The sequence below is a fragment of the Cololabis saira genome, chromosome 9, assembly GCF_033807715.1.
Source record: "Cololabis saira isolate AMF1-May2022 chromosome 9, fColSai1.1, whole genome shotgun sequence".
Classification (NCBI taxonomy): Eukaryota; Metazoa; Chordata; class Actinopteri; order Beloniformes; family Belonidae; genus Cololabis; species Cololabis saira.
Window position 1 is genome coordinate 42,325,080 of NC_084595.1, and position 25,964 is coordinate 42,351,043.

Consider the following 25,964-nt stretch of genomic DNA (forward strand, 5'->3'; position numbering starts at 1 on the left):
ACATTCACAATTTCACAGCGTAAGAAACTACTATACAACTACACACTTGTGAACATTTTTTAATTAAAGTAATCAAATCACTGAATTCTTCTTTTATAGCTCTCTATGGCGGAGACTGAAACAATGGTACTGGGGCAAGGATGAGTGGACTTCTATCAGTGATATCGAATCCAAGTATCATGAGAAGCCAGGGACTCGCGTTTCTGGTACTGTTCCATTAATGTGACTGCGTCTTGTACTGTGATAGGATTTTTGATATTACTAATAGTGCTGTCAGGCGATTAAAAAAAATAATCTAATTAATTACAGTATTTATCATTAATTAATCTAATTAATCACATTTTAATCTCATATCTGCTAAAGGTCCCCAAATAAAGAATTCGAATTCTAGGACATTAAAATTGCAGTGCATGACTAATCAATTGAATACACTGAGAAGAGAAGATTTGAAATCCACATTTTTATTGGTGAAGTGTTTCATAAATGAATTTCAAAAGAAAAAGTTCAAGCACATCAGCAAACCAATTAGGCTAGGTGCAATATTCACAAATATAATACAAATACAGTTAAATAAATCAAATTCAGAAATAAAATAAGGCTGAGTCTCAAATAGACACTTAAGCAGACTCAATTCAAAATTAAAACTAAAGCTGACTCAATACAGCGATTCAAGTACTAGTACCTGTAACGTTTACAGTGGAACTTGTTTAGCGTTTAAATGATAATTCAGGCTGGAGCAGCTCCGGTGATAGGAAAATTATTTTTTACAAAATGTACAAATCACCACGTTCTTGTTGATAGTCCTGTCTTCTTTCTTTTTATACATAAACTTGCCATTCAAAGGCCCTAGCAAAGATTTGCTGAGTCTCCCCTGAGTCGTCCAGGTCTGTCACTGCTTTGTTAGTTTGACCAGCAGCAGGAGGGAAGTGACCTGTTACTGCCAAGTGAACTACGGCTCCCTCAATGGGACAAATTTAAAATGCTCACGCATTTCGCCACTCATAATTAATTGCGTTAATTTTCATAATGCGTTAATTAGCAGTGTAATTAATTAATCTAATTAACGCGCTAAGCTGACAGCTCTAGTCCAAATATAAAAGCAGAAGAGTAAAAAGTTCTTTCTTCAGATTATGTCCGTGACCACTGGAAGGATGATGACTTCTTTGGCTACCAGTTTCTAAATGGCATCAACCCCAGGCTGATCCAACGTTGTAAAGCCTTGCCTGAAAACTTTCCTGTGTGCAGTAATGTGTTGTTCCAGGAGGAGATAAAGGTACGTAGAAACTGAGGCTAATGAGACTGACACTGTCCATGTAGAACCCCTTACAGGTTCATGTCTGCCTCTGCATCAAATCATGTGTTATTCTTCCTGAAATTCCCAACAGAATGGAAACATTTTCCTGTGTGACTACAAGATTTTGGACGGAGTGGAAACAAACACCATCAATGAGAAGAAGCAGTACTTGGCGGCTCCTCTTGTTCTGCTCCGCTTGGATGGTGGAAAAATGAAGCCCATCGCCATTCAGGTGAGACAACAGTTCAAATATGACTGAGACGCTTCCTGCAACAAGAAAATCTAAGACATGAGTAGCGATGCTTATAGACGAATCCGGCGAAACCCGGAAGTCGAGCGGCCGCCATTACTGCGGTGGCGGCTGCGCTCCTCCGCTCCAGCCCATAGACATATATACGTATGGATCTATTACTCCGCTCCCTGCCAGGCTCTCTTAATGTATTTGTATCATCGGAACACTCCTGTCCCGTCACGTGCATTTGTTTTGATAGTGAATGAAGAAGGGATGGACTTTAAAAACTACTTTTCTGTTTCACCAAGTGAACAGACGGAACGCAAAAAAAGATGTTAAACTGCTGGAAAGGAACTGGAATTTACCTGGATACCTTAAAAAAGGAAGCCAGGGAGCGGTATATGGAGAAAATAATGATTATTAACGGTTTGGGTTCATGAAATCCCTACTAAAGAATGGAGCTCCGATGAGGATTTACTGCCGCAGTTCTGCACAACCCACGTCTTACTACCTTGTTTAGTGTTGGCAGCTGCTTTGGTAAATGTTTGACTCGCCATGTGTTTCAATAAATTAGTATAATAGTACAACATACAGTACATCTTTTTTATTACTCTTACTTATCTTTTCTTTTTTTTTATGCTGAAGAGGCGTGAGCAATATTTTTCTTTTCCTCGTGAGATTATTTTTTTCTTCTGCAGCTACAAATAGAGTTAATATTTTTTCCTCAACAAACTAGTTTTATCTGCAGATTGGGGTTATGTATGTATGTATTCTGTATCATCCGGAGCTGAGATAGTTCTGCCCTTCAATTAGAGACCTGTAATTGCGTTTTTTTTCGTCATCGGACGCCAGGCGATCAATAAAATATTCTTGGATACCTAAAATTAAACAAAACATACACAGGTAATATTTAATTGTGCAGACGTGCCTCGTAAGGAGAGGAGGTGGAGAGAGCTATATTACAGTGTTTAATCATACACTCCCTTATCTCCCTATTCCTCTATTCTTTCCTGCTTATCGCTCAAACAAATCATTATTTATAAATTAACATCAGCATTAATTTAAGATACCTTCATTATTTATGGAAGGCCACTGTCTAACATCATCAATCCAGCTATAATGATGCTGTAGCGCCAGGTTACAATAACAGCGCTGCGGTGGCAGATTGACACCTGCCACCGCAGCAATGGCGCCGCCGCAAGATGGCGGCGCACACAAACCGGTCGCCGGATTCGTGTATAGGTGGTAGCTGTGAATGTTTGGAATTTAATTCTGCCTCAACGGTGTAAAACAGCTCCATCCCTGGGCATGTCGCAGCACAACAAGCCAAAAGTCGAGAAATTAGATTAAGCCTGAAAGAAGATAAAACAAATGTGGGGAGTACCAATCAACCCCATAATTCAGCAGCTTGTAGATTCAAACTACAGCAGCAGGAGCCCTCAGTAGGTGTTTCCTTCAGCAGGAACTCAGTAGGTGTTTCCTTCAGCAGGAACTCTCAGTAGAATTATACAATTTAGGGTGCTTTCACCAGAGGTGGAAAAAGTACTGAAAAATTGTAATTGAGTAAAAGTATCTTTACTTTGCTTAAATCCTACTCAAAGTAAAAGTAAAAGTACTCATCTAAAAATTTACTCGAGTAAAAGTACTAAAGTACTTCATTTAAAATGTAATTTGAGTAAAAGTTACTTTCAGTTATTTAATGCAAAAAAAAGGATGAGTCACAAATCAAATTAATCAACTTGGAGGCGTATTAAAGTACACATCCACACTTGTTCGAGTACATTTTTTTAGATGTTGAAGTCTTGAATGCTGAAAGCTCCGCTCTGCCGGGCAGGCACATTTTACACTGCATTATAATGTTGTTGCCTTTTGTGTGTTTGAATGCGAATAAGTCTTCCAAGGGTTTTGGTTGTTTTCGTGGCTTGTTTCTGCCCGCATTTAATTTTTTCACCATAAATTTTGTACTCAGTAACGTGAGGGGGTTCAAATGTAGCAAAGTAAAATACTTGGGTCAAAATGTACTCGAGTAAAAGTAAAAATTACATATTTCAAAAACTACTTAGAAAATTACAAATTACTCCTAAAAAGTACTCAATTACAGTAACGTGAGTAAATGTACTTTGTTACTTTCCACCCCTGGCTTTCACAGATAGATTTCACCAGCAGCGCACAAACACGTGTGAAGCATAGTGACCTGTGAAAACCAAACAGGCAAAGCTTTCGTCTCAACAAGTCTTCAGCATGTGTGCCCAACATGTCTGGGAAGTTTAATAGTTGCTGCTTCTATCACCACGCTGAGAGGTTTCATGGGAAATTCCCTGTTAGTGATCAGCCAAGAAAGACAAACCTGTAGTAAAAAAAACACTCTCCGTCGGTCCACCTCAGTCTTAACCAGAACTATGTCCCCGCTGTCATTTCCTCTGCAGCTGAAGCAGACTCCAGGACAGGACAATCCTGTCTTTCGTCCCACCGATCGTAGCGACTGGCTGTTGGCAAAGATCTTTGTGCGAAGTGCAGATTTCAACCTGCATGAACTCAACAGTCACCTGCTGAGCACTCACCTGCTGGCTGACGTTTTTGCAGTGTCACTGAAGCGAAACCTTCCCATGGTGCATCCTTTGTACAAGGTACCTACAGCTGACGAAACGTGATGTTCTGATTATTTCTCTGTAACCCGTACAAGGACACAAAAAGCACACAAACACAACACATACACAACTGTTGGCATTCCAGTCTGGTTCTAGCAATGTTTGAATGACCTTCTTGTTTTATGTTTGGGACTGTGTCCCTAGAAAGAGTTCAGTCTGGGACTCGTTCTGAAGTTTGATTTGATTTGATTTTGTACATGTATATTTTGGTCTATTTCTGATATTAGCATTTTATTTTGTTGTCATACTGATAAAGAGACTGGAAAATAAACACAAAGGGTCATTTAACCTTTGATAAAACATGAAAACTTCTGAGAGGCTTCTTAGGACTTTTTTTTCTCAGTACTGTAAAAGTAACACGTCCTAAACAGTTAGAGAAAATAATGAGATGTTTCTTCTCTCTTCCAGCTTCTCATTCCACACTTTCGCTACACTTTGTTCATCAACAGTGAAGCTCGAAAGTCTCTCATATCTAAAGATGGAACCTTCACCAAGGTATCAAAGCATGACTCTGATTCCAACAGTGTTTCCCTTTCCAATGTCATGCAAAGCGTCTAAAGGAGATTGAACTGTCCAGTTTGCAGCTTCTGGTGGAGAAGGCATGTTGACCATCTTGAGGAGATCCCTCGAAACACTGACGTACAGGTCCCTCTGCATAAAAGATGACATCAAGGATCGTGGGCTGGAGGATGTGCCAAACTTCTACTACAAGGAGGATGGAGAGAAGCTCTGGGACATCATCCACAGGTCCTACACACAGTTTCTACTCAGAAACACGTTAACCCATAAGGACCAATGGTGATAAAGGTGTCACACTGCTACTAAATGCACTGCAAAGGTTGTACACAGTCCACTTGGTCTGTGTTAGGTAACCCCAGTAGAAATGGGTCTGGGTTCCTATGAGTTAATTTACTTCAGATTATCAGTACAAAGCCCATTCCCAACAGAAGTCTTCTCCGGACAGACTTAACAGCTTCAGTGTAAATGCAGTTAGATACAATCCAGATCAGTACGGCTTCCACTCAATTCCTAATCCTGAGCATTTGGGGACAGAACCACATCCACAATCCCCAGGAACTTTTCTTAACTTTTCCATTTTTAAGTCTGACAGAGGAAAAAAAAACACATTATCCTTCTTTCATTATTAAAAAGTGAAGGCTTGGATAAAATGGGAAAGGTTAATGTCTTGGTACTTGAAGTACTTCAACTATCTAAACAGATATCTCAGTTGAGGACACCACCATCCTTTTCTGAATTTTCATTTGATGAAAGGAGAAAGAATGGAAAAGGTCTTCTTTTCATGTAAAAGGAGTTATTTTATAACATATTACAGAAGGTGTATTGTATTAACAGATCAGCTTCTCAATTTGTAGGCTTACTGTTTAATTTGACTTTGACATGTGGGAATCAGGAAATTCGGTGAGCCACGACTGCCCTAATTACTCTAAATGTTGAGGAAAGTGAGAATGTACTAATACAAACCACCCGATACCCACGTTGTCATTCCATTGAATAGGCGCATTATCAGTGATATCATGCCATATCTTTAGGGCAGTAGGCCACCTACTGGCCTACCAGTAGGTTCTGGTAGATTGATATCACCCATTTTTAAGGCTGACATAATGTTAGTGTATGTGCTGTGACGTTACTGGCCCACCAGTAGGTTCTGGTAGATTGATATCACCCATTTTTAAGGCTGACATAATGTTATTGTATTTGCTGTCACGTGACCCAACCAGTCTCATATAAAAACGTACCCTGGCTACGTTGGTCCAAAGTGCAAAAACGTAGAGGGGTTACAATATTAGCCCTTGAAATGTATAACTGTTACATTTTTCTAGCGCTTGAAATGTATAACTGTTACATTTTTCTGCCTATTCGTTTTGCGTCCAAGTCACGTGACTTTTAAGATTCTGGCCGTGATACCAACAAACACAGTGGACATTTTTCATTTTTGAGTGAAAAAAATCTATATTTTGAGTTAACAAACACGGTGGACATTTTTCATTTTTGAGTGAAAAAAATCTATATTTTGAGTTAGTTTCTGCATAGAAATGCGTTTTGATTACATTTCTAGCAATATATAAATGTAGATAATCTCTTGCTTGCTCGTGGTTGCAACGTTTTTTTCAGATCTCGTCAGAATAATGTAAAACTGGAACGTTTTAATAACGTGAAATGGTTACATTTTTGGTTGCTGGACACGCTGTGAAAAAAAATCAATATTTTGAGTTAGTTTCTGCATAGAAATGCGTTTTGATTACATTTCTAGCAATACATATTTCACTTTCATAATATTCACTCAGTAAATGTATATAATCTTTTGCTTGCTCGTGGTTGCAAGGTTTTTTCAGATCTCGTCAGAATAATGTAAAACTGGAACGTTTTAATAACGTGAAATGGTTACATTTTTGGTTGCTGGACACGCTGTGAAAAAAATCAATATTTTGAGTTAGTTTCTGCATAGAAATGCGTTTTGATTACATTTCTAGCAATACATATTTCACTTTCATAATATTCACTCAGTAAATGTATATAATCTCTTGCTTGCTCGTGGTTGCAAGGTTTTTTCAGATCTCGTCAGAATAATGTAAAACTGGAACGTTTTAATATCGTGAAATGGTTACATTTTTTGTTGCTGGACACGCTGGGAATAAAATCAATATTGTGAGTTAGTTTCTGCATAGAAATGCGTTTTGATTACATTTCTAGCAATACATATTTCACTTTCATAATATTCACTCAGTAAATGTATATAATCTCTTGCTTGCTCGTGGTTGCAAGGTTTTTTCAGATCTCGTCAGAATAATGTAAAACTGGAACGTTTTAATAACGTGAAATGGTTACATTTTTGGTTGCTGGACACGCTGGGAATAAAATCAATATTGTGAGTTAGTTTCTGCATAGAAATGCGTTTTGATTACATTTCTAGCAATACATATTTCAATTTCATAATATTCACTCAGTAAATGTAGATAATCTCTTGCTTGCTCTGGTTGCAAGGTTTTTTCAGATCTCGTCAGAATAATGTAAAACTGGAACTTTTTAATAACGTGAAATCGTTAAATTTTTTTGTTGCTGGACAGTGCTGTGAAAAAAAAAATCAATATCTTGAGTTAGTTTCTGCATATTAATGCGTTTTGATTACATTTCTAGCAATACATATTTCAATTTCATAATATTCACTCAATGTACACAATCTCTTGCTTGCTCTGGTTGCAAGATTTTTTCAGATTTCGTCAGAATACCCTGGCTACGGTGGTCCAAAGTGCAAAAACGTAGAGGGGTTACAATATTCAACCCAGTCTCACAGGAAAACGTGGTACAGGCTACATTTGTCCACATTGCGAAACATGGCCAATGTTATGATTTGCCCTCCTAAAACGTGAGATGTGAACGCGTTCCGTGGCTCATTCATTTTAATAGGTTTCGTTAGGTTTCGTTTCTGTCACGTGACTTTCAAGTTTTCGGCTGTGGAGGAAAAATAAAATTGCTGCCATTTCTTTGATTCTCGGTCTAAATTGCAATATTTTAAGATAGTTTCGCCATGAAAAGCAGATTTTATTATATTCATAGCAAGAAATATATTTTGGTTATTTTACCCTCATTTAATGGATCTTATTGACGGAAATGTATGAACCATGTGCTTGTTTTACTTCCTTTGAGTAATAAAACCACCAATTCTCTTGCATGGCCCCGTTATTAAAATATATGCCAGGCCCAGTGCTTAATTTCTAAAGTGGGAGGTCCCGGAGCGCAGACGATGAGTGGCTCCGGTGCGAGAGAAAAGAAAAACACACACACACACACACAAACACTGTTGAACTGTCCGTTTTGACGTTAACGTCGATTTTCACAATGATATCTGCAACATTTCTTAAGGCAAAAACACCACTGTATCATTGTTAATTACACAACATTAGTGGGTTAATTTCCTGCACACCAATTTTCATGTTTTTCCCTTCGATTGTGAGAAAAAAAAGAGTTGTTTCACACTGAGAGCATCATGCCAGCCAATCAGAATCCTGGAAAAAACATCAACAAATGACACGTGTAACTTCCAGCCTGATTTATGGTTCCGCGTTACACCAACGCAGAGCCTACGGCGGAAGTGATACTAGTAGCTGATTGGCCGATATGTGATCATCATCATCATCATCATCATCATCATCATCATCATCATCATCATCACCATCCTTATCATCATCTTTATCATCACCTTCATCGCCTTCATCGCCTTCATCATCATCACCACCATCATCATCATCATCATCACCATCATCATCATCATCATCATCATCGCCACCACCATCATCATCATCATCATCATCATCATCATCACCATCCTTATCATCATCTTTATCATCACCTTCATCGCCTTCATCGCCTTCATCGCCTTCATCATCATCATCATCATCATCATCATCACCATCATCATCATCATCATCATCATCATCATCAACGCCACCACCACCATCATCATCATCATCATCATCATCATCATCATCATCATCATCACCATCATCATCATCCAAGTCAAATTGCACGCGTGAGGTCCCGTTCATCGCTGCTTGCAGCTTTAATTTATATTTGTATTCATATATAACTATTTTAACATTTCTAAACACAAAAACACGAAAGTGTCCTTGATAATTCAATAATACAATAGGTTCATGTTAAGGACATCCGTTTTAATTAGTTGTATGAGATGTTATTAATGCTCAGTAGGCACAGGAGATTTGTTATGTATTGTTATGAGGCCTATTTCGTGTCTACTTTTGAACAGTTCACTTTGAGCTAGGAAGCTGAAATTCTAGACTCTGTATCAGGAGGTGACTTTCATCCACTGTGCGGATTTTCAGATCTGTGTGACCTTCGGAAGTGTCAAAGGTCACCGCGTCTGTTGCTTTTCGGCCTGCTAAGACTATTTTGTGTCTTTTTTTGCATAGTTCACTAACGCTTTGAGCTAGGAAGCTGAAATTCTAGACTCTGTATCAGGAGGTGACTCTCATCCACTGTGCCGAGGTCCAGACCCATGCGACCTTCGGAAGTGCCAAAGGTCACCGTGTGTGGTGCCTTTTTCGTGCCTTATTTGTGTGTTTTTTGAATAATTCACTAACGCTTTGAGCTGGGAGACTGATTTTAGACTATGTTGCAATGCAGAAGGCCCTTTGCTAGGATCTTTTGGTCTCGTGGCTGTACGACTTCCACAGAGCTAGTTGGCATTGCAGAGGGTTTACAGAGTTGAGACTTGGCAAGCCCAATTTAAGCCCCATATGGAGGCCACAGGTCAAGTTTTACTTGGTTTGGTCAAATATTGTGGCAACGGTGTCCGTTCGAATGTTGGAAAAGGTGACGTTTCAAAGCCCCACCCATCAAAAAGTACAGGTCTGATCTGCACCAAACTAACGTCTGTCTGATCAGGGGATGCCCCCAAACAACATATAAAAAATTCAGACTCCTAGCTAAAGGTGTTAGTGAACTATGCAAAAAAAGACACAAAATAGGCCCTGTTCCATTAGTCAGGAGGCTCTCAGAGCTAGAGGTTTCTGAACCCTCCTAACCAGCCAGAACGTTTTAGAGGAAACACTGTTGCAGAAGTCATAGAAATCTGAGTGACCTTTGGCACTTCCGAAGGTTGCATGGGTCTGGCACAGTGGGTGAGAGTCACCTCCTGATACAGAGTCTAGAATTTCAGCTTCCTAGCTCAAAGCGTTAGTGAACTATCCAAAAAAAGACACAAAATAGTCTTAGCAGGCCGAAAAGCAACAGACGCAGTGACCTTTGACACTTCCAAAGGTCACACAGATCTGAAAATCTGCACAGTGGATGAAAGTCACCTCCTGATACAGAGTCTAGAATTTTGGCTTCCTAGCTCAAAGCGTTAGTGAACTATGCAAAAAAAGACACGAAATAGTCTTAGCAGGCCGAAAAGCAACAGACGCGGTGACCTTTGACACTTCCGAAGGTCACAGAGATCTGAAAATCTGCACAGTGGATGAAAGTCACCCCCTGATACAGAGTCTAGAATTTCAGCTTCCTAGCTCAAAGCGTTAGTGAACTATGCAAAATAAGACACGAAATAGTCTTAACAGGCCGAAAAGCAACAGACGCGGTGACCTTTGACACTTCCGAAGGTCACAGAGATCTGAAAATCTGCACAGTGGATGAAAGTCACCTCCTGATACAGAGACTAGAACTTCGGCTTCCTAGCTCAAAGCGTTAGTGAACTATGCAAAAAAAGACACAAAATAGTCTTAGCAGGCCGAAAAGCAACAGATGCGGTGACCTTTGACACTTCCGAAGATCACACAGATCTGAAAATCTGCACAGTGGATGAAAGTCACCTCTTGATACAGAGTCTAGAATTTCAGCTTCCTAGCTCAAAGCATTAGTGAATTGTTCAAAAATAGACACGAAATAGGCCTCATAACAATACATAACAAACCTCCTGTGTCTACTGAGCATTAATAACATCTCATAATCGAAGGAGAACTAATTAAAACGGATGTCCTTAAAATGAACCTATTGTATTATTGAATTATCAAGGACACTTTCGTGTTTTTGTGTTTGGAAATGTTAAAATAGTTATATATAAATTAAAGCTGCAAGCAGCGATGAACGGGACCTCGCACGTGAAATTTGACTTGACTGATGATGATGATGATGATGGTGATGGTGATGATGATGATGGTGGTAGCGATGATGATGATGATGATGATGGTGATGATGATGATGATGATGATGATGATGAAGGTGATGGTGGTGATGATGGTGATGATGATGATGATGATGATGATGATGATGATGGTGATGGTGATGATGATGATGATGATGGTGGTGATGATGATGAAGGTGATGATGAAGGCAATGAAGGCGATGAAGGTGATGATAAAGATGATGATAAGGATGGTGATGATGATGATGATGATGATGATGATGATGATGATGATGATGATGATGATGATGATGATCACATATCGGCCAATCAGCTACTAGTATCACTTCCGCCGTAGGCTCTGCGTTGGTGTAACGCGGAACCATAAATCAGGCTGGAAGTCACACGTGTCATTTGTTGATGTTTTTTCCAGGATTCTGATTGGCTGGCATGATGCTCTCAGCGTGAAACAACTTTTTTTTCTCACAATCGAAGGGAAAAACATGAAAATTGGTGTGCAGGAAATTAACCCACTAATGTTGTGTAATTAACAATGATACAGTGGTGTTTTTGCCTTAAGAAATGTTGCAGATATCATTGTGAAAATCGCCGTTAACGTCAAAACGGACAGTTCAACAGTGTGTGTGTGTGTGTGTGTGTGTTTTTTTTCTCTCGCACCGGAGCCACTCATCGTCTGCGCTCCGGGACCTCCCACTTTAGAAATTAAGCACTGGGCCTGGCATATATTTTAATAACGGGGCCATGCAAGAGAATTGGTGGTTTTATTACTCAAAGGAAGTAAAACAAGCACATGGTTCATACATTTCCGTCAATAAGATCCATTAAATGAGGGTAAAATAACCAAAATATATTTCTTGCTATGAATATGATAAAATCTGCTTTTCATGGCGAAACTATCTTAAAATATTGCAATTTAGACCGAGAATCAAAGAAATGGCAGCAATTTTATTTTTCCTCCACAGCCGAAAACTTGAAAATCACGTGACAGAAACGAAACCTAACGAAACCTATTAAAATGAATGAGCCACGGAACGCGTTCACATCTCACGTTTTAGGAGGGCAAATCGTAACATTGGCCACGTTTTGCAATGTGGACAAATGTAGCCTGTACCAAGTTTTCCTGTGAGACTGGGTTGAATATTGTAACCCCTCTACGTTTTTGCACTTTGGACCACCGTAGCCAGGGTATTCTGATGAAATCTGAAAAAATCTTGCAACCAGAGCAAGCAAGAGATTGTGTACATTGAGTGAATATTATGAAATTGAAATATGTATTGCTAGAAATGTAATCAAAACGCATTAATATGCAGAAACTAACTCAAGATATTGATTTTTTTTTTCACAGCACTGTCCAGCAACAAAAAAATGTAACGATTTCACGTTATTAAAAAGTTCCAGTTTTACATTATTCTGACGAGATCTGAAAAAACCTTGCAACCAGAGCAAGCAAGAGATTATCTACATTTATTGAGTGAATATTATGAAAGTGAAATATGTATTGCTAGAAATATAATCAAAACGCATTTCTATGCAGAAACTAACTCACAATATTGATTTTATTCCCAGCGTGTCCAGCAACCAAAAATGTAACCATTTCACGTTATTAAAACGTTCCAGTTTTACATTATTCTGACGAGATCTGAAAAAACCTTGCAACCACGCGAAAGCAAGAGATTATATACATTTACTGAGTGAATATTATGAAATTGAAATATGTATTGCTAGAAATGTAATCAAAACGCATTTCTATGCAGAAACTAACTCAAAATATTGATTTTTTTCACAGCCTGTCCAGCAACCAAAAATGTAACCATTTCACGTTATCAAAAAGTTCCAGTTTTACATTATTCTGACGAGATCTGAAAAAACCTTGCAACCACGAGCAAGCAAGAGATTATATACATTTACTGAGTGAATATTATGAAAGTGAAATATGTATTGCTAGAAATGTAATCAAAACGCATTTCTATGCAGAAACTAACTCACAATATTGATTTTATTCCCAGCGTGTCCAGCAACAAAAGATGTAACCATTTCACGTTATTAAAACGTTCCAGTTTTACATTATTCTGACGAGATCTGAAAAAACCTTGCAACCACGAGAAAGCAAGAGATTATATACATTTACTGAGTGAATATTATGAAAGTGAAATATGTATTGCTAGAAATGTAATCAAAACGCATTTCTATGCAGAAACTAACTCAAAATATTGATTTTTTTCACAGCGTGTCCAGCAACCAAAAATGTAACCATTTCACGTTATTAAAACGTTCCAGTTTTACATTATTCTGACGAGATCTGAAAAAACCTTGTAACCACAAGCAAGCAAGAGATTATATACATTTACTGAGTGAATATTATGAAAGTGAAATATGTATTGCTAGAAATGTAATCAAAACGCATTTCTATGCAGAAACTAACTCAAAATATTGATTTGTTTCCCAGCATGTCCAGCAACCAAAAATGTAACCATTTCACGTTATTAAAACGTTCCAGTTTTACATTATTCTGACGAGATCTGAAAAAACCTTGCAACCACGAGCAAGCAAGAGATTATATACATTTACTGAGTGAATATTATGAAAGTGAAATATGTATTGCTAGAAATGTAATCAAAACGCATTTCTATGCAGAAACTAACTCACAATATTGATTTTATTCCCAGCGTGTCCAGCAACAAAAGATGTAACCATTTCACGTTATTAAAACGTTCCAGTTCTATTTCGTCCCTACTGACCGCCAGGCGGTGCTGTAAGCACTGGATATCTCCCCCTCGCGCATGCGCATGTCGAGTACAATACCAACAATGTCACGTCACCCGTGACCCCTGCATGACCCCCGGAAGGGTATATCTTCCGGCGTCAGCATGGGATCGGCTCCTTATTTCTTCTCGCATCGCGCGTCTGAAGTACAGGACGGAAATAGGAGCTTTTTGAAGCTTCTTCTTTCCTCCCTAAGAAACCCGCCGGCCCTGTGCAGCTTCGTGCCATTCAGGTAGGAGTAACGATTTTTTTTTCGTCCTCCAAGGAGCTGTGGCCGGCGCGGTATTGATGGTGTCGGGTTGCGGCGGCGTCTCCCCGCCCCGCCCCCCTGCCCAGCTGACAGAAGGTAAGCTGTCAAGCTGCGCCTGACACCTGATCACAATCTGCGCAGGGAGACAGCGTTTCGCTTTCTCTCCCCACTTATTAATGTGACAACATTATTTTTTCCTTGCAGATTATTTTTTTCTTTTGAGAAAAAAAAAGGAAAAAAAAGAAGACAGAAAAGGATTATTTTTTTCTTTTGAAAAAACAATACAAACACCTTTTTTGGTCTTTCTTACAGCCGTGGTGAAGGCCACGCCCCTCTCCCACCGGCTCATTTGTGGTGACGGCAGCGTTTCGCTCCCTCTCCCACTTTATTAATGTGACATTGTTTTTTCCTTTGCTGATTAGTTTCTTCTTTTGAAAAAACAATACAAACACCTTTTTTGGTCTTTCTTACAGCCGTGGTGAAGGCCACGCCCCTCTCCCACCGGCTCATTTGTGGTGACGGCAGCGTTTCGCTCCCTCTCCCACTTTATTAATGTGACATTATTTTTTTCTTGTAGATTATTTTTTTCTTTTGAAAAAAACAACACAGACACCTCTTTTGGTCTTTCTTACAGCCGTGGTGAAGGCCACGCCCCTCTCCCACCGGCTCATTTGTGGTGACGGCAGCGTTTCGCTCCCTCTCCCACTTTATTGATGTGACATTGTTTTTTCCTTGCTGATTATTTTTTTCTTTTTTTGAAAAAAAAAAAAAAAAAAAAGGAAAGAAACGAAAGAGGATTGTTCTCTTCTTTTTGAGTAAAGACGCCTATTTTTGCCTTTTCTCATAGCCGTGGTGACGGCAGCGTGGCCCTCCCCTCTCCCGCCTGCATATTGGCGGTGATGGCAGCGTGCTCGCTGTGGTGACGGCAGCATTTCCGCTCCCCTCTCCCACTGACACACCCGTATTGACGGTAGCGTGGCTGCTCCCCTCTCCCACCTGCATATCGGTGGTGACGGCAGCGTGCTCGCTGTGGTGACGGCAGCGTTTCCGCTCCCCTCTCCCACTGACACACCCGTATTGACGGTAGCGTGGCTGCTCCCCTCTCCCACCTGCATATCGGTGGTGACGGCAGCGTGCTCGCTGTGGTGACGGCAGCGTTTCCGCTCCCCTCTCCCACTGACACACCCGTATTGACGGGAGCGTGGCTGCTCCCCTCTCCCACCTGCATATTGGTGGTGACGGCAGCGTGCTCGCTGTGGTGACGGCAGCGTTTCCGCTCCCCTCTCCCACTGACACATCCGTGCTGACGGTAGCGTGGCCCTCCCCTCTCCCGCCTTCATATTGGTGGTGACGGCAGCGTGCTCGCTGTGGTGACGGCAGCGTTTCCGCTCCCCTCTCCCACCGACACCTACGTGGTGACTACAGCGCGTCCGCTCCCCTCTCCCACCGGCACATCCGTGGTGACGGCAGCGTGACCGCTCCCACCGACACATTAGTGTGAACGTCAGCGTGTCCGCTCCTCTCTCCTGCCAGCACATCCGTGGTGACGGCGGCGTGTCCGCTCCCTCTCCCACCGGTCGCTGTGATGGAGCGTTCATGCCCAGGATGCATGGCCGCCCTGGACCCTGCGGATGACCAGGACCTCTGCATGTCGTGCCTCGGCCCTGAGCAGCCCTGGCACACTTGCAGCCGAATGCACCGCGTGCGGAGGTGGCCTCTAGCGCCTTCCACAGGCGCAATCCTTCTCCGGTGGAATTCACATTCCGTCTTCGTCGGATTTTTTTTGAGGGAGCTGCACTCATGCTGGAGAGATGTCACAGCCGGCTGATGACCGTGCTCTGACGGCGATGGAGGACGCTGCTGTGGCTGGTCTCCACCACATGCCCCCCCCCCCCCCCCCATCGAGCCCTCCATTGCAGCACTGATAGTGGCTCCTGATGAGGCTCTGAAGCCAGATCCCAAGTGCCCCTCTACCCAGAGTAGGGTTACTGATGGGCATATTCGTAAGGCTTATGAAACAGCGGCACGCATCGGCCGGCTGGGGAACACCCTTTTTTCATCTGCTACTGGCTCTCTCCACCTCCCTGCAGGATGCACAGGTGGGTGATTCCACACAGGACATGTGTGACATATCCCTACAGGCTTTTTGCCTCCCGAACGAGGGAACTGGGGCGGCTGATGTCCACCCTGGTGCACACGCGCCGTCATGTCTGACTGGCGCAGTCACCCCTGACGGAGACTGCTCGTAGGGTTCTTCGTCAGGCACCGGCAGAACCGGGGGAGCTGTTTGGGGCAACTGCCCTGGAAGCTCTGAACCGCACCGCCCTGGCTGATGAGACCAGGCAGCGGCTGGTGTACCTTCACAGGGGTGCGGCCGCCTCCTGTACACCGGGAGGCCCTTCAACGGCCCCCGGGCCTCGCCCCCGGCCGCCTGCCCACGGCGGCCGGCGCGGCTTTCAGCGGTCTGTGAGTCAGCCTGCTGGTGACTTTCGCCCCCCCTGTGCGCGGACCGTCCCACCAGCGTCGGGGCGTTGATCCCGACCGTCGCCCCCCCGGGACGTCCGGAGCCCGGGGGAGACGGCGCTAAGGCCACGGAGCCGGTCGTCAGCTACTTTTCCGGCAGCAGCTCGGTTACTGGGCTGCCTGCTCATTGGGGCCCGGGTGGGTTCCACCCTAGCCCAGGGGTACGTATTGCTGTTCCGACACCGGCCTCCTATCTCCGGCCGGGTTGAGATGACCATCGTCAGAGACCCGGCAAACATTCCGGCTTGGGCTCAGGTGTTGCCCGCCCTACTGGCCAAGAGCGCCATCATGCCGGTGGACCCCCCGCCGCGGCCTGGGGGTTCTACTTGAGCTACTTTCTCATCAGCAAGAGAGGCGACGGACGTCGTCCCATCTTGGACTTGAGGGACCTCGACGAATACATGAAGGTCCTGCCCTTCCGGAGGCTTGACCACAGCAGATGCTCTGCGTAGGTCAGGAGGAAGTGGTTTGCAACTGTGGACCTACAGGGCGCTTGTTTCACGTGCCGGTCGCGGCACGTCACCGGTGGTTCCGGGGGCTAGCCTACCGGGGCCACCGTTGTCGGTTCAGGGTGCTCCTGTGCGGGCTCTCCCTGTCACCGAGGATTTTTTTTACCAGGTGCGTGATGGCAACCCTTGCCCCTCTTATACCTTTGGGCCTGCTGTCGCTACGCCCCCTGCAATGTGGCTGGACAGCCTCGCCTGGATGCCAAGAGGCACGGGCGCAGGCTGGTCAGGGTTCGCGGGTGTGTGTCTATACCCTTGCACCCTGGAAAGGCGGGACATTCCGGCTGAGGGGTGTGCCCTTAGGCGCTGTCCCCTCCCTGCCGGGAGGCTGTCATCAGTAGTCCTCCCGGGTCCGCACGGGCCACATCAACGTGCTGGAGCTCTGGGCTCTGCACTTCACACTAACATTTTTTGCAACTCCTGTGGGGGAGGCACGTGCCGGGTCGGTCGGACAGTGTGTCCACTGTTCCTTGATCGGCCAACAGGGGGGGCCCCGACTCTGCACAGCTGCTGCAGGTGTCCCGGGGCCTCCTAGCGTGGACAGCTTCTCGCCTGCCCGGCCTTCGGGCGATGTTCCTGCCTGGAGACGGGAACCGGGTGACGGACTTCCTCTCCCGGCGCAAGCCGCCTTTGCAGAGGGTCCTCCAGAGGGCTCACGGGCTCCTCTTGGTGGCCCCCTTCCGACCGGGGAAACATAGTTTCCACTGCTGCGGGGGCTCTGCTGCGACACAACATGACGCCCCCCAGAGGGACCGTCTTTTCCAGCCGGGGATTCAGGTTTTGCACCCCGACCCCGTCGCTTTTGGCTCTGAGTCTGGCCGCTGCGGCGCCCGACCCATTGTTGTCAAGCTGTCCTGAACCCGTCAGGGCTGGCATCTCGAATGCCCATGTGCCTCCCACCCGCCTCTGGTATGAGTGCGAGTGGGGGAGATTCTCTGCCTGGTGTGCAGACGGGGCAGAGGACCCTGTTCTTTGCCCCGTGGCCACGATCCTGGGGTCCCTTCGGTCCCTCCTGGATGGTGGCCGTGCTCAGTCCACTTTAAGGGTGTATGTGGCGGTCATTTCATCGCAACATGCCCTGGTTGAGAATGCCACCGTGGGGTGCCACGGGCTGGTTTCTCTTTCTCAGGGGGGCTCTGAGGCTGCCCCCCCCGAGGAGCCCAAAGGCCCCAGTTTTCGATTCCATTCGATTTTTATATAGCGTCTAATACAACAGATGTTGTCTCTAGACGCTTTCCAGAGAACCTGAACATAAACATGTATATAAACCCCCGAGCAGTGTGGGACCTGCCCATGGTGCTAGGTGCCCTCTCTTCTCCACCCTTTTGGGCCCTTGGCCCGGGTGGGCCTGAAGTGGCTCTCTACGGAGATAGCTTTTCTCCTCGCCATGACATCGGCGAGTCGATGAGTTACATGCCCTGTCAGTCAGCTCAGGGGCTATGTTGTGGCCGAACGTGGCGTTCCTGCCCTAGGTCCTGCAGAGAGTGGGCCGAGCCCTTTGTGCCCCGTACGGGCCCTTGCTGCTTATGCTACCGCGCCTGTGCGACGGTCGGAGCAGCTTGTTCTCTGCCATGGTGGCCCCAACAGGGGGCGTGCTGTTTCTGGACAGCGCCGTCCCACTGGGTGGTGGTCACCGTCGAGCGCGCCCACAGGGCCAGTGGCCGCCCCTTACCAGTGGGGGTGAGGTGCCACTCGGCCAGAAGCGTCGCAGCTTCTTGGCTGCCCTGCAGGGGGTGCCTCTGGAGGACATCTGCACCGCGACTTCGTGGACGTCGCCAGACACGTTCTCCAGGTTTTACCGGATCAATGTCGCCACTCCCCAACCATTGGGCGTGGTTCTACTCCCGGGTCCTTCTGCCCCTGATCAGTGTGGTATGTGACCGGGATTCTATGTGACATTGTTGGTATTCGTCATCCAGTGCTTACAGCACCGCCTGGCGGTCAGTAGGGACGAAATAGAACGAAAGTTACGCCTGTAACTACGGTTCTATGAGTCCCGGATGACCGCCAGGCCTGCCGGTCACTCCGAATCCTCGTGCTCTCGCGAGAAGATTCTAGGAGCCGATCCCATGCTGACGCCGGAAGATATACCCTTCCGGGGGTCATGCAGGGGTCACGGGTGACGTGACATTGTTGGTATTGTACTCGACATGCGCATGCGCGAGGGGGAGATATCCAGTGCTTACAGCACCGCCTGGCGGTCATCCGGGACTCATAGAACCGTAGTTACAGGCGTAACTTTCGTTTTACATTATTCTGACGAGATCTGAAAAAACCTTGCAACCACGAGAAAGCAAGAGATTATATACATTTACTGAGTGAATATTATGAAAGTGAAATATGTATTGCTAGAAATGTAATCAAAACGCATTTCTATGCAGAAACTAACTTAAAATATTGATTTTTTCACAGCGTGTCCAGCAACCAAAAATGTAACCATTTCACGTTATTAAAACGTTCCAGTTTTACATTATTTTGACGAGATCTGAAAAAACCTTGCAACCACGAGCAAGCAAGAGATTATATACATTTACTGAGTGAATATTATGAAAGTGAAATATGTATTGCTAGAAATGTAATCAAAACGCATGTCTATGCAGAAACTAACTCAAAATATTGATTTGTTTCCCAGCGTGTCCAGCAACCAAAAATGTAACCATTTCACGTTATTAAAACGTTCCAGTTTTACATTATTCTGACGAGATCTGAAAAAACCTTGCAACCACGAGCAAGCAAGAGATTATATACATTTACTGAGTGAATATTATGAAAGTGAAATATGTATTGCTAGAAATGTAATCAAAACGCATTTCTATGCAGAAACTAACTCAAAATATAGATTTTTTTTCACAGCGTGTCCAGCAACCAAAAATGTAACCATTTCACGTTATTAAAACGTTCCAGTTTTACATTATTTTGACGAGATCTGAAAAAACCTTGCAACCACGAGCAAGCAAGAGATTATATACATTTACTGAGTGAATATTATGAAAGTGAAATATGTATTGCTAGAAATGTAATCAAAACGCATGTCTATGCAGAAACTAACTCAAAATATTGATTTGTTTCCCAGCGTGTCCAGCAACCAAAAATGTAACCATTTCACGTTATTAAAACGTTCCAGTTTTACATTATTCTGACGAGATCTGAAAAAACCTTGCAACCACGAGCAAGCAAGAGATTATATACATTTACTGAGTGAATATTATGAAAGTGAAATATGTATTGCTAGAAATGTAATCAAAACGCATTTCTATGCAGAAACTAACTCAAAATATAGATTTTTTTTCACAGCGTGTCCAGCAACCAAAAATGTAACCATTTCACGTTATTAAAACGTTCCAGTTTTACATTATTCTGACGAGATCTGAAAAAAAACGTTGCAACCACGAGCAAGCAAGAGATTATCTACATTTATATATTGCTAGAAATGTAATCAAAACGCATTTCTATGCAGAAACTAACTCAAAATATAGATTTTTTTCACTCAAAAATGAAAAATGTCCACCGTGTTTGTTAACTCAAAATATAGATTTTTTTCACTCAAAAATGAAAAATGTCCACAGTGTTTGTTGGTATCACGGCCAGAATCTTAAAAGTCACGTGACTTGGACGCAAAACGAATAGGCAGAAAAATGTAACAGTTATACATTTCAAGCGCTAGAAAAATGTAACAGTTATACATTTCAAGGGCTAATATTGTAACCCCTCTACGTTTTTGCACTTTGGACCAACGTAGCCAGGGTACGTTTTTATATGAGACTGGGTTGGGTCACGTGACAGCAAATACAATAACATTATGTCAGCCTTAAAAATGGGTGATATCAATCTACCAGAACCTACTGGTGGGCCAGTAACGTCACAGCACATACACTAACATTATGTCAGCCTTAAAAATGGGTGATATCAATCTACCAGAACCTACTGGTAGATATGGCATGATATCATTGATAATGCGCCTATTCAATGGAATGACAACGTGGGTATCGGGTGTACAAACAAAGGCTATCACTTACCGGTTAATTCCACACCTGGAAGCTGCTGACACAGGTACTGCAACTAGCTTGAAACGATTTTCTTGGTTCCACTGTACCAGGCATTCTTATGCCCAGGAAGTCCTGATATATTATGGAGGTTTGGGCTAAAATCAGATTTTATTTTACCAAAAAGTAGGTTTAAGATGAGAATGAGATGTTCATACACTAGCCTACTTCAAGATTGCTAAACTCTAATACTGATAATGAATCCACAAAAGATGGATAATTGTTATGTTAAGAACTAAAACCAGGTCACTCAGCACCACAAACGAATAGCTGTCCAACCTCCATAAAGGGAAAAAGATGATTTACAAAACAAGGTTACTAACAGACAAACAGATTTCTCTCCTTTTTTAATATTTTGAATCAATCCGGTAATACAAATTACATAGTTGATGATTGATCGCCTTTAGTCAAAATAATGGGTTGATGAATTGCAAATTGTTTTTCGATTGCTGGGACCTAGTAGAATGTGGTCCATTACAAAAAACAACAGTTGTTGTGTTTTCACAATTTGAAAAAAGGTTTCTTTTAGGTTTCATTTAGTTTTATGGTGAATCAAAGAACGACTTCAGCGTCATAATAAAAGTAGAGTAGAATCCAAATCAATAGAATTCAATATTGAGGACATTCATCAATATCCTGCCAGAAACTGAAAAGGCACTTGTTAGCTGTGGCTTTTCTACTTTTCAGAAGTGCAAACACTTGCAAGTTGAAGAATTATACTTTTTATTTTTTTTTTATTTTCGATTAAGTGGGCTGATGTCAGCTTTGTATTGTATTTGATTAAAATATTTAAAGTTAAAACGTGGATTTAGGCCCTTATGAGACCAGATCTGGGCTTGAGAATTGAAATGTTACTTTGGCAACAACAACAAACAAGTATGCATGTTGAAGAATGGCCCTCTTATCTTACAGGAAGTGTTCATACTCCCCTAAAAATATTTGGATTCCGATTACCAAACTAAAGTTCAGATTCAATCAGACGAGTCCTCCCATTTATGCCTTTTGAACATTCAGCTGTTTCTGCTAAAGTGAACTGAATTGACCTGACCTGAGTGTTGCGACGGCAGCATCCAGTGACATCACATTACATGTGTCCTCCAACAGGCGTGGAAATCTATTTTACTCATTGTATTTTTGTTTTTTAAAGGTTTGTGGAGGAAATGCTCGGCCTCTACTACAAAGATGACAATCAGGTCAAGCAAGACTGTGAAGTGCAGAACTGGATTTTGGACATCTTCAAACATGGATTCCTTTCTTGTAAAGAGCATGGTGGGTGAATTCATGATGGTCGCAAGGCTTTAGGTTCACTTCATAGACTACACACCATTAAAATTATTCTATGCAACTTCCTAGAGCTAGCAATATTTGAAAGTGGCGCTTCCTCTAAGCGCGCTGCCGTGCCGTGCACCGGCGCTCTCCGCTCTCGCCGTGAGACGCCTACATCCCCACGGACCCCATACAGCTTCCGAGCCGGAGCTGCTGCAGCTTTTCACGGCTGCGGCTGTTCACGTGCAGCAGCAGCAGCGGACTAACGGCTCCCGCTCCCCGGTCACACACAGCGGGACCGAGCTGCTCTGGAAATAACTACATAATATCTATATACTGGGGTCCGTGGCAGGGAGGGGGGGGGGGGGGTTACATTGGGACACTGTGAGCCCAGGAGGACCCGTGAGAAGTGGACACGGGGGCTGGAAGCGAGTGCGCGCATGGGACAGGGCGGGGGAGGCGTGGTTTAGAATGAAGACATCTGATTGGTTCTTTCCCTTCCTGGACCTGGACCAATCCATATCATTCGGACCGAATGGGCGGGGCTTAGATCTTGCTAGCTGATCAGGGATCAGGGATTTGTTGCATAGAATACCTTTAATGTACTCACATGAATGTCTTTAACTAATGCATTTTTTATTATTATTATTAGGAATTCCAGACAAATTTGAGAGTCTGCCTGATTTGGTCAAGTTCGTTACCATGGTGATGTACACTTGCTCTGCTCAGCATTCGGCTGTGAACACTGGACAGGTGAATCTCTCTATTTTACCCAGACGTTGAATGTTTCAGTTGTCTGAGGAACAAACAGATTAATCTTCATCAGTGTTTCTACTTCTGGTCCTGGAGGCTGCAGAACAATGCTGAACAATGCATCTGATTCAGGTGCAGGAGCAGGGAAAACCTCTAAAGCTTCAGGGGCATTGGCCCTCAGGGACTGGGTTTCATACTTTTTCTGACAACTGCGTTGTTTGTTTGTTTTGTGCTGAGAGCATTTCCAGCCTTTAAATACACACAAACTAATAAAAGTACTTCAGATGGCTGGTTTAAGCTGGGATAATAAGCTACTGCGTCAACATGGAAACTTGGAAAATGGATCACCAGTTAATGTTACCTGTCTTGGTTCACTGCAGTATGACTTCTACGGCTGGATGCCCAACGGCCCCAGCAGCCTGCAGCTGCCGCCACCAACCACAAAGGGGGAAGTGACTCAAAAAAGAATTCTGGCCACATTCCCCAACATGGAAACAACAGTTAATGCCATGTCTACTGTTTGGCTGCTCAGCAATACATTTGGTGATGCGGTAAGTCATCAAGACCTCATGAAAAATGTCTGCAACTGAACATAATGTTGAGGTTCTAATACACCACAATCAGTGCGTTTACATGGGAAGTTTAATTCCTCTTTAATTCAGAATTAAAATTAAATCCAATTTAAGATGAGTAAAAATTACCATGTAAAGCCTAATTCCGAATGAAAATGGCCATTCCAAATTAAACTTAATTCCGAAGTAAGTGGCTTGAAGTAGTTTTTTTCCGACTTTAAATCCGAATAGAATAATTCCGTGATCATGTATACACTCATTCCTCTTTAAATTAATTCCGGTCTTTCTTTCTGCTCATTCCCTCCCCCGTCTGTCTCCATGACGCTTATATTCCGCGCTGGGCTGGTATTCCAAACAAAGTTTCAAGATGGCAGCACGCAGTAAACGCTGGTCAAGAGCAGAGACCATTTATTTGATAAATAGCTTGGAGGACCTGGAAATAATTAAAAGAACAGATGGCAGGAAGCATAAAAATTGTGAACTTTTCAAAGTTGTAGCGGCTAAGTTTGTTTTTCTTCCGGTAGACGTAACTTCCGGTCCGCCCCCCTATCCAATCAGAACCTTCCCAACACCCAGACCACAATAATTGTCCTTATCTCTTTGATTCACTGTGACCGGAAAAGCCGGAAGCTAAACAAAGTATCAACTAGCGCTCTGGGGGGTACTGCACCGCGGAGAAATGGAGTGACGGAGAAGATGAAGGGTTCACGACGGCGTCACGGCAAGGGCGTAGGTTCTGCGTTGGTTTAATGCAGAACCTTAAATCAGGCTTCTGTCCTGAGTGACCTCTAATTCAGACCTCTCTAAAAGATTCAGGAGGAGCAGTAATGTTTCCTGGTGCACCAGGTCCAGGGAGTAGACACATGGTCACAGGGCATTTTGGTGCCTCCTTTCACACCTACTGACAGAATCATTAGATGTCCTGAAGACTTCATCCTCAGATATGGTTTACTACAGATCAGCTGAACCTGACATTGTAACACTGCGGTCACATTAAAGTCCAGTTGAGCTGCAGCTTTGAATCAAGATGTTTCTGGTTTAAGTGGCATTTTGTTGAACTCCAGCTAAGGTAATCACATGCTAACCAATAGGGCAGTAGGCCTTTCATGTTCATGTTTCACTAGTTTTAGACACATGAAGATGATACATTTCAAGTCTTGTCTTGTTCACATGTACTCAACATCCAATCAGTCACCACTGTCACTTAAGATTTAGTTTAGAAACAACGTTGCAGGGTCCACCTGATGAGACAAGAGCGACTACGGGGACCTTTAAGATTATCTGCTGATAAACGCTTGTAGAAGACAAACTAAAAGTGTTTTTAACCTCTGCAGGTCCATCTTGGTGACTACCCGCAGAAACAATTCACCGAAGAATGTTCCCGATTGAAGATAAGAGCCTTCCAACGAGAGCTTAAGAAGTTAAGCACCGAAATCAACGACCGAAACAAGAACATGGAGATAAAATACAACTACCTGGACCCATTGGTGATGGAAAACAGCGTGAGCATTTGAATCTCAGCGTCAGCTGTTCGTTGTACTCGGAGAAGAGACCAAGAGTCTGATTTTAATTGATACTTTGGTGGAGGGAAAATGCTTTTTATGATCTTTGAATGCTGATCAGGCTGCATACAAGTGCATTAATGCAGCTGTGTAAAAGTGATTTAATCGCATCATATTCTCACAGTTCTGAACAAAACATAATCAAATTTGAAGCAGATCTTTTTGATTAGCAGCTGCTTCAAGGGTGTTTTCAGTTGGAATTTTTAGTTTCATTAAAGGGATTGTGACATGAAAAACACATTTTTCTTGATTTTTTGTGTTTTGTTGGGTGTCTTGACATCAATTACACCCAAAAAACAACGAACTTTTAACATTCAGTGTATTGTGTGCTTTCTGGGATTTTCCGCATAACTGTGCAAAAACGGCGCATGTGGTTTGGTGGCGGGCCGTTACGTAACGGCCCGCTAAATCACCGCCCCCTCCACCCAGCTCCCTGCCTCCTCTCCAGCGCACCATAAAGGCTGATTTATGGTTCCGCGTTACACCGACGCAGAGCCTACGGCGTAGGGTTACGCTGCGACGCGCACCATACGCTGAACCCTACGGCGTAGGCTCTGCGTCGATTTAACGCGGAACAATAAATGAGGCTTAACACGGAGCTGTTTAGAGCGTCTTTTGTTCTAATCACCGGAGGAAAACTGCTAAGAAGACCCGCGGCCACTGACTGGACTTAAGATAAGGGGACAGTGCTGCTTGTATGCCTTTATTTTTATGATTGTTTGCTGTGGTTCTCCCTGCTGCTCTTCCGTGCATGCTTCGCCTGTCGCTCCGACGCCGCTGTGAGCGTATGGTTGGGCTGGAGGAGGTTTGGAGGAGGAGCGGAGCAATGATTGACAGGAAAGGGGGGAAAGGAAGCATTTTTCACGGCGCAAA

The 25,964-nt window shown here is 43.5% G+C and overlaps 1 protein-coding gene across 1 annotated transcript; it reads left to right on the top strand.

Annotated features, from left to right (window-relative positions):
• The first annotated feature begins 140 nt into the window (after positions 1-140).
• Positions 141-25,303, top strand: LOC133451310 (polyunsaturated fatty acid lipoxygenase ALOX15B-like). Its single transcript, XM_061730277.1, has 10 exons — positions 141-174; positions 1,128-1,273; positions 1,386-1,526; positions 3,953-4,153; positions 4,583-4,669; positions 4,752-4,921; positions 22,086-22,207; positions 22,857-22,957; positions 23,338-23,508; positions 24,864-25,303. Exons 1-10 carry the CDS (start codon positions 141-143, stop codon positions 25,041-25,043), a joined length of 1,353 nt encoding a protein of 450 aa, XP_061586261.1. The 3' UTR covers positions 25,044-25,303.
• Positions 25,304-25,964: the final 661 nt, after the last annotated feature.

Excerpts from the sequence above, each read along its gene's own strand:
- LOC133451310 (XM_061730277.1), top strand. The coding sequence starts at position 141 with ATGAGTGGACTTCTATCAGTGATATCGAATCCAA. Across the intron at positions 4,670-4,751 it reads AAGATGGAACCTTCACCAAG|TTTGCAGCTTCTGGTGGAGA; the intron begins GTATCAAAGCAT and ends TGAACTGTCCAG. Across the intron at positions 22,208-22,856 it reads CCTTTCTTGTAAAGAGCATG|GAATTCCAGACAAATTTGAG; the intron begins GTGGGTGAATTC and ends TATTATTATTAG.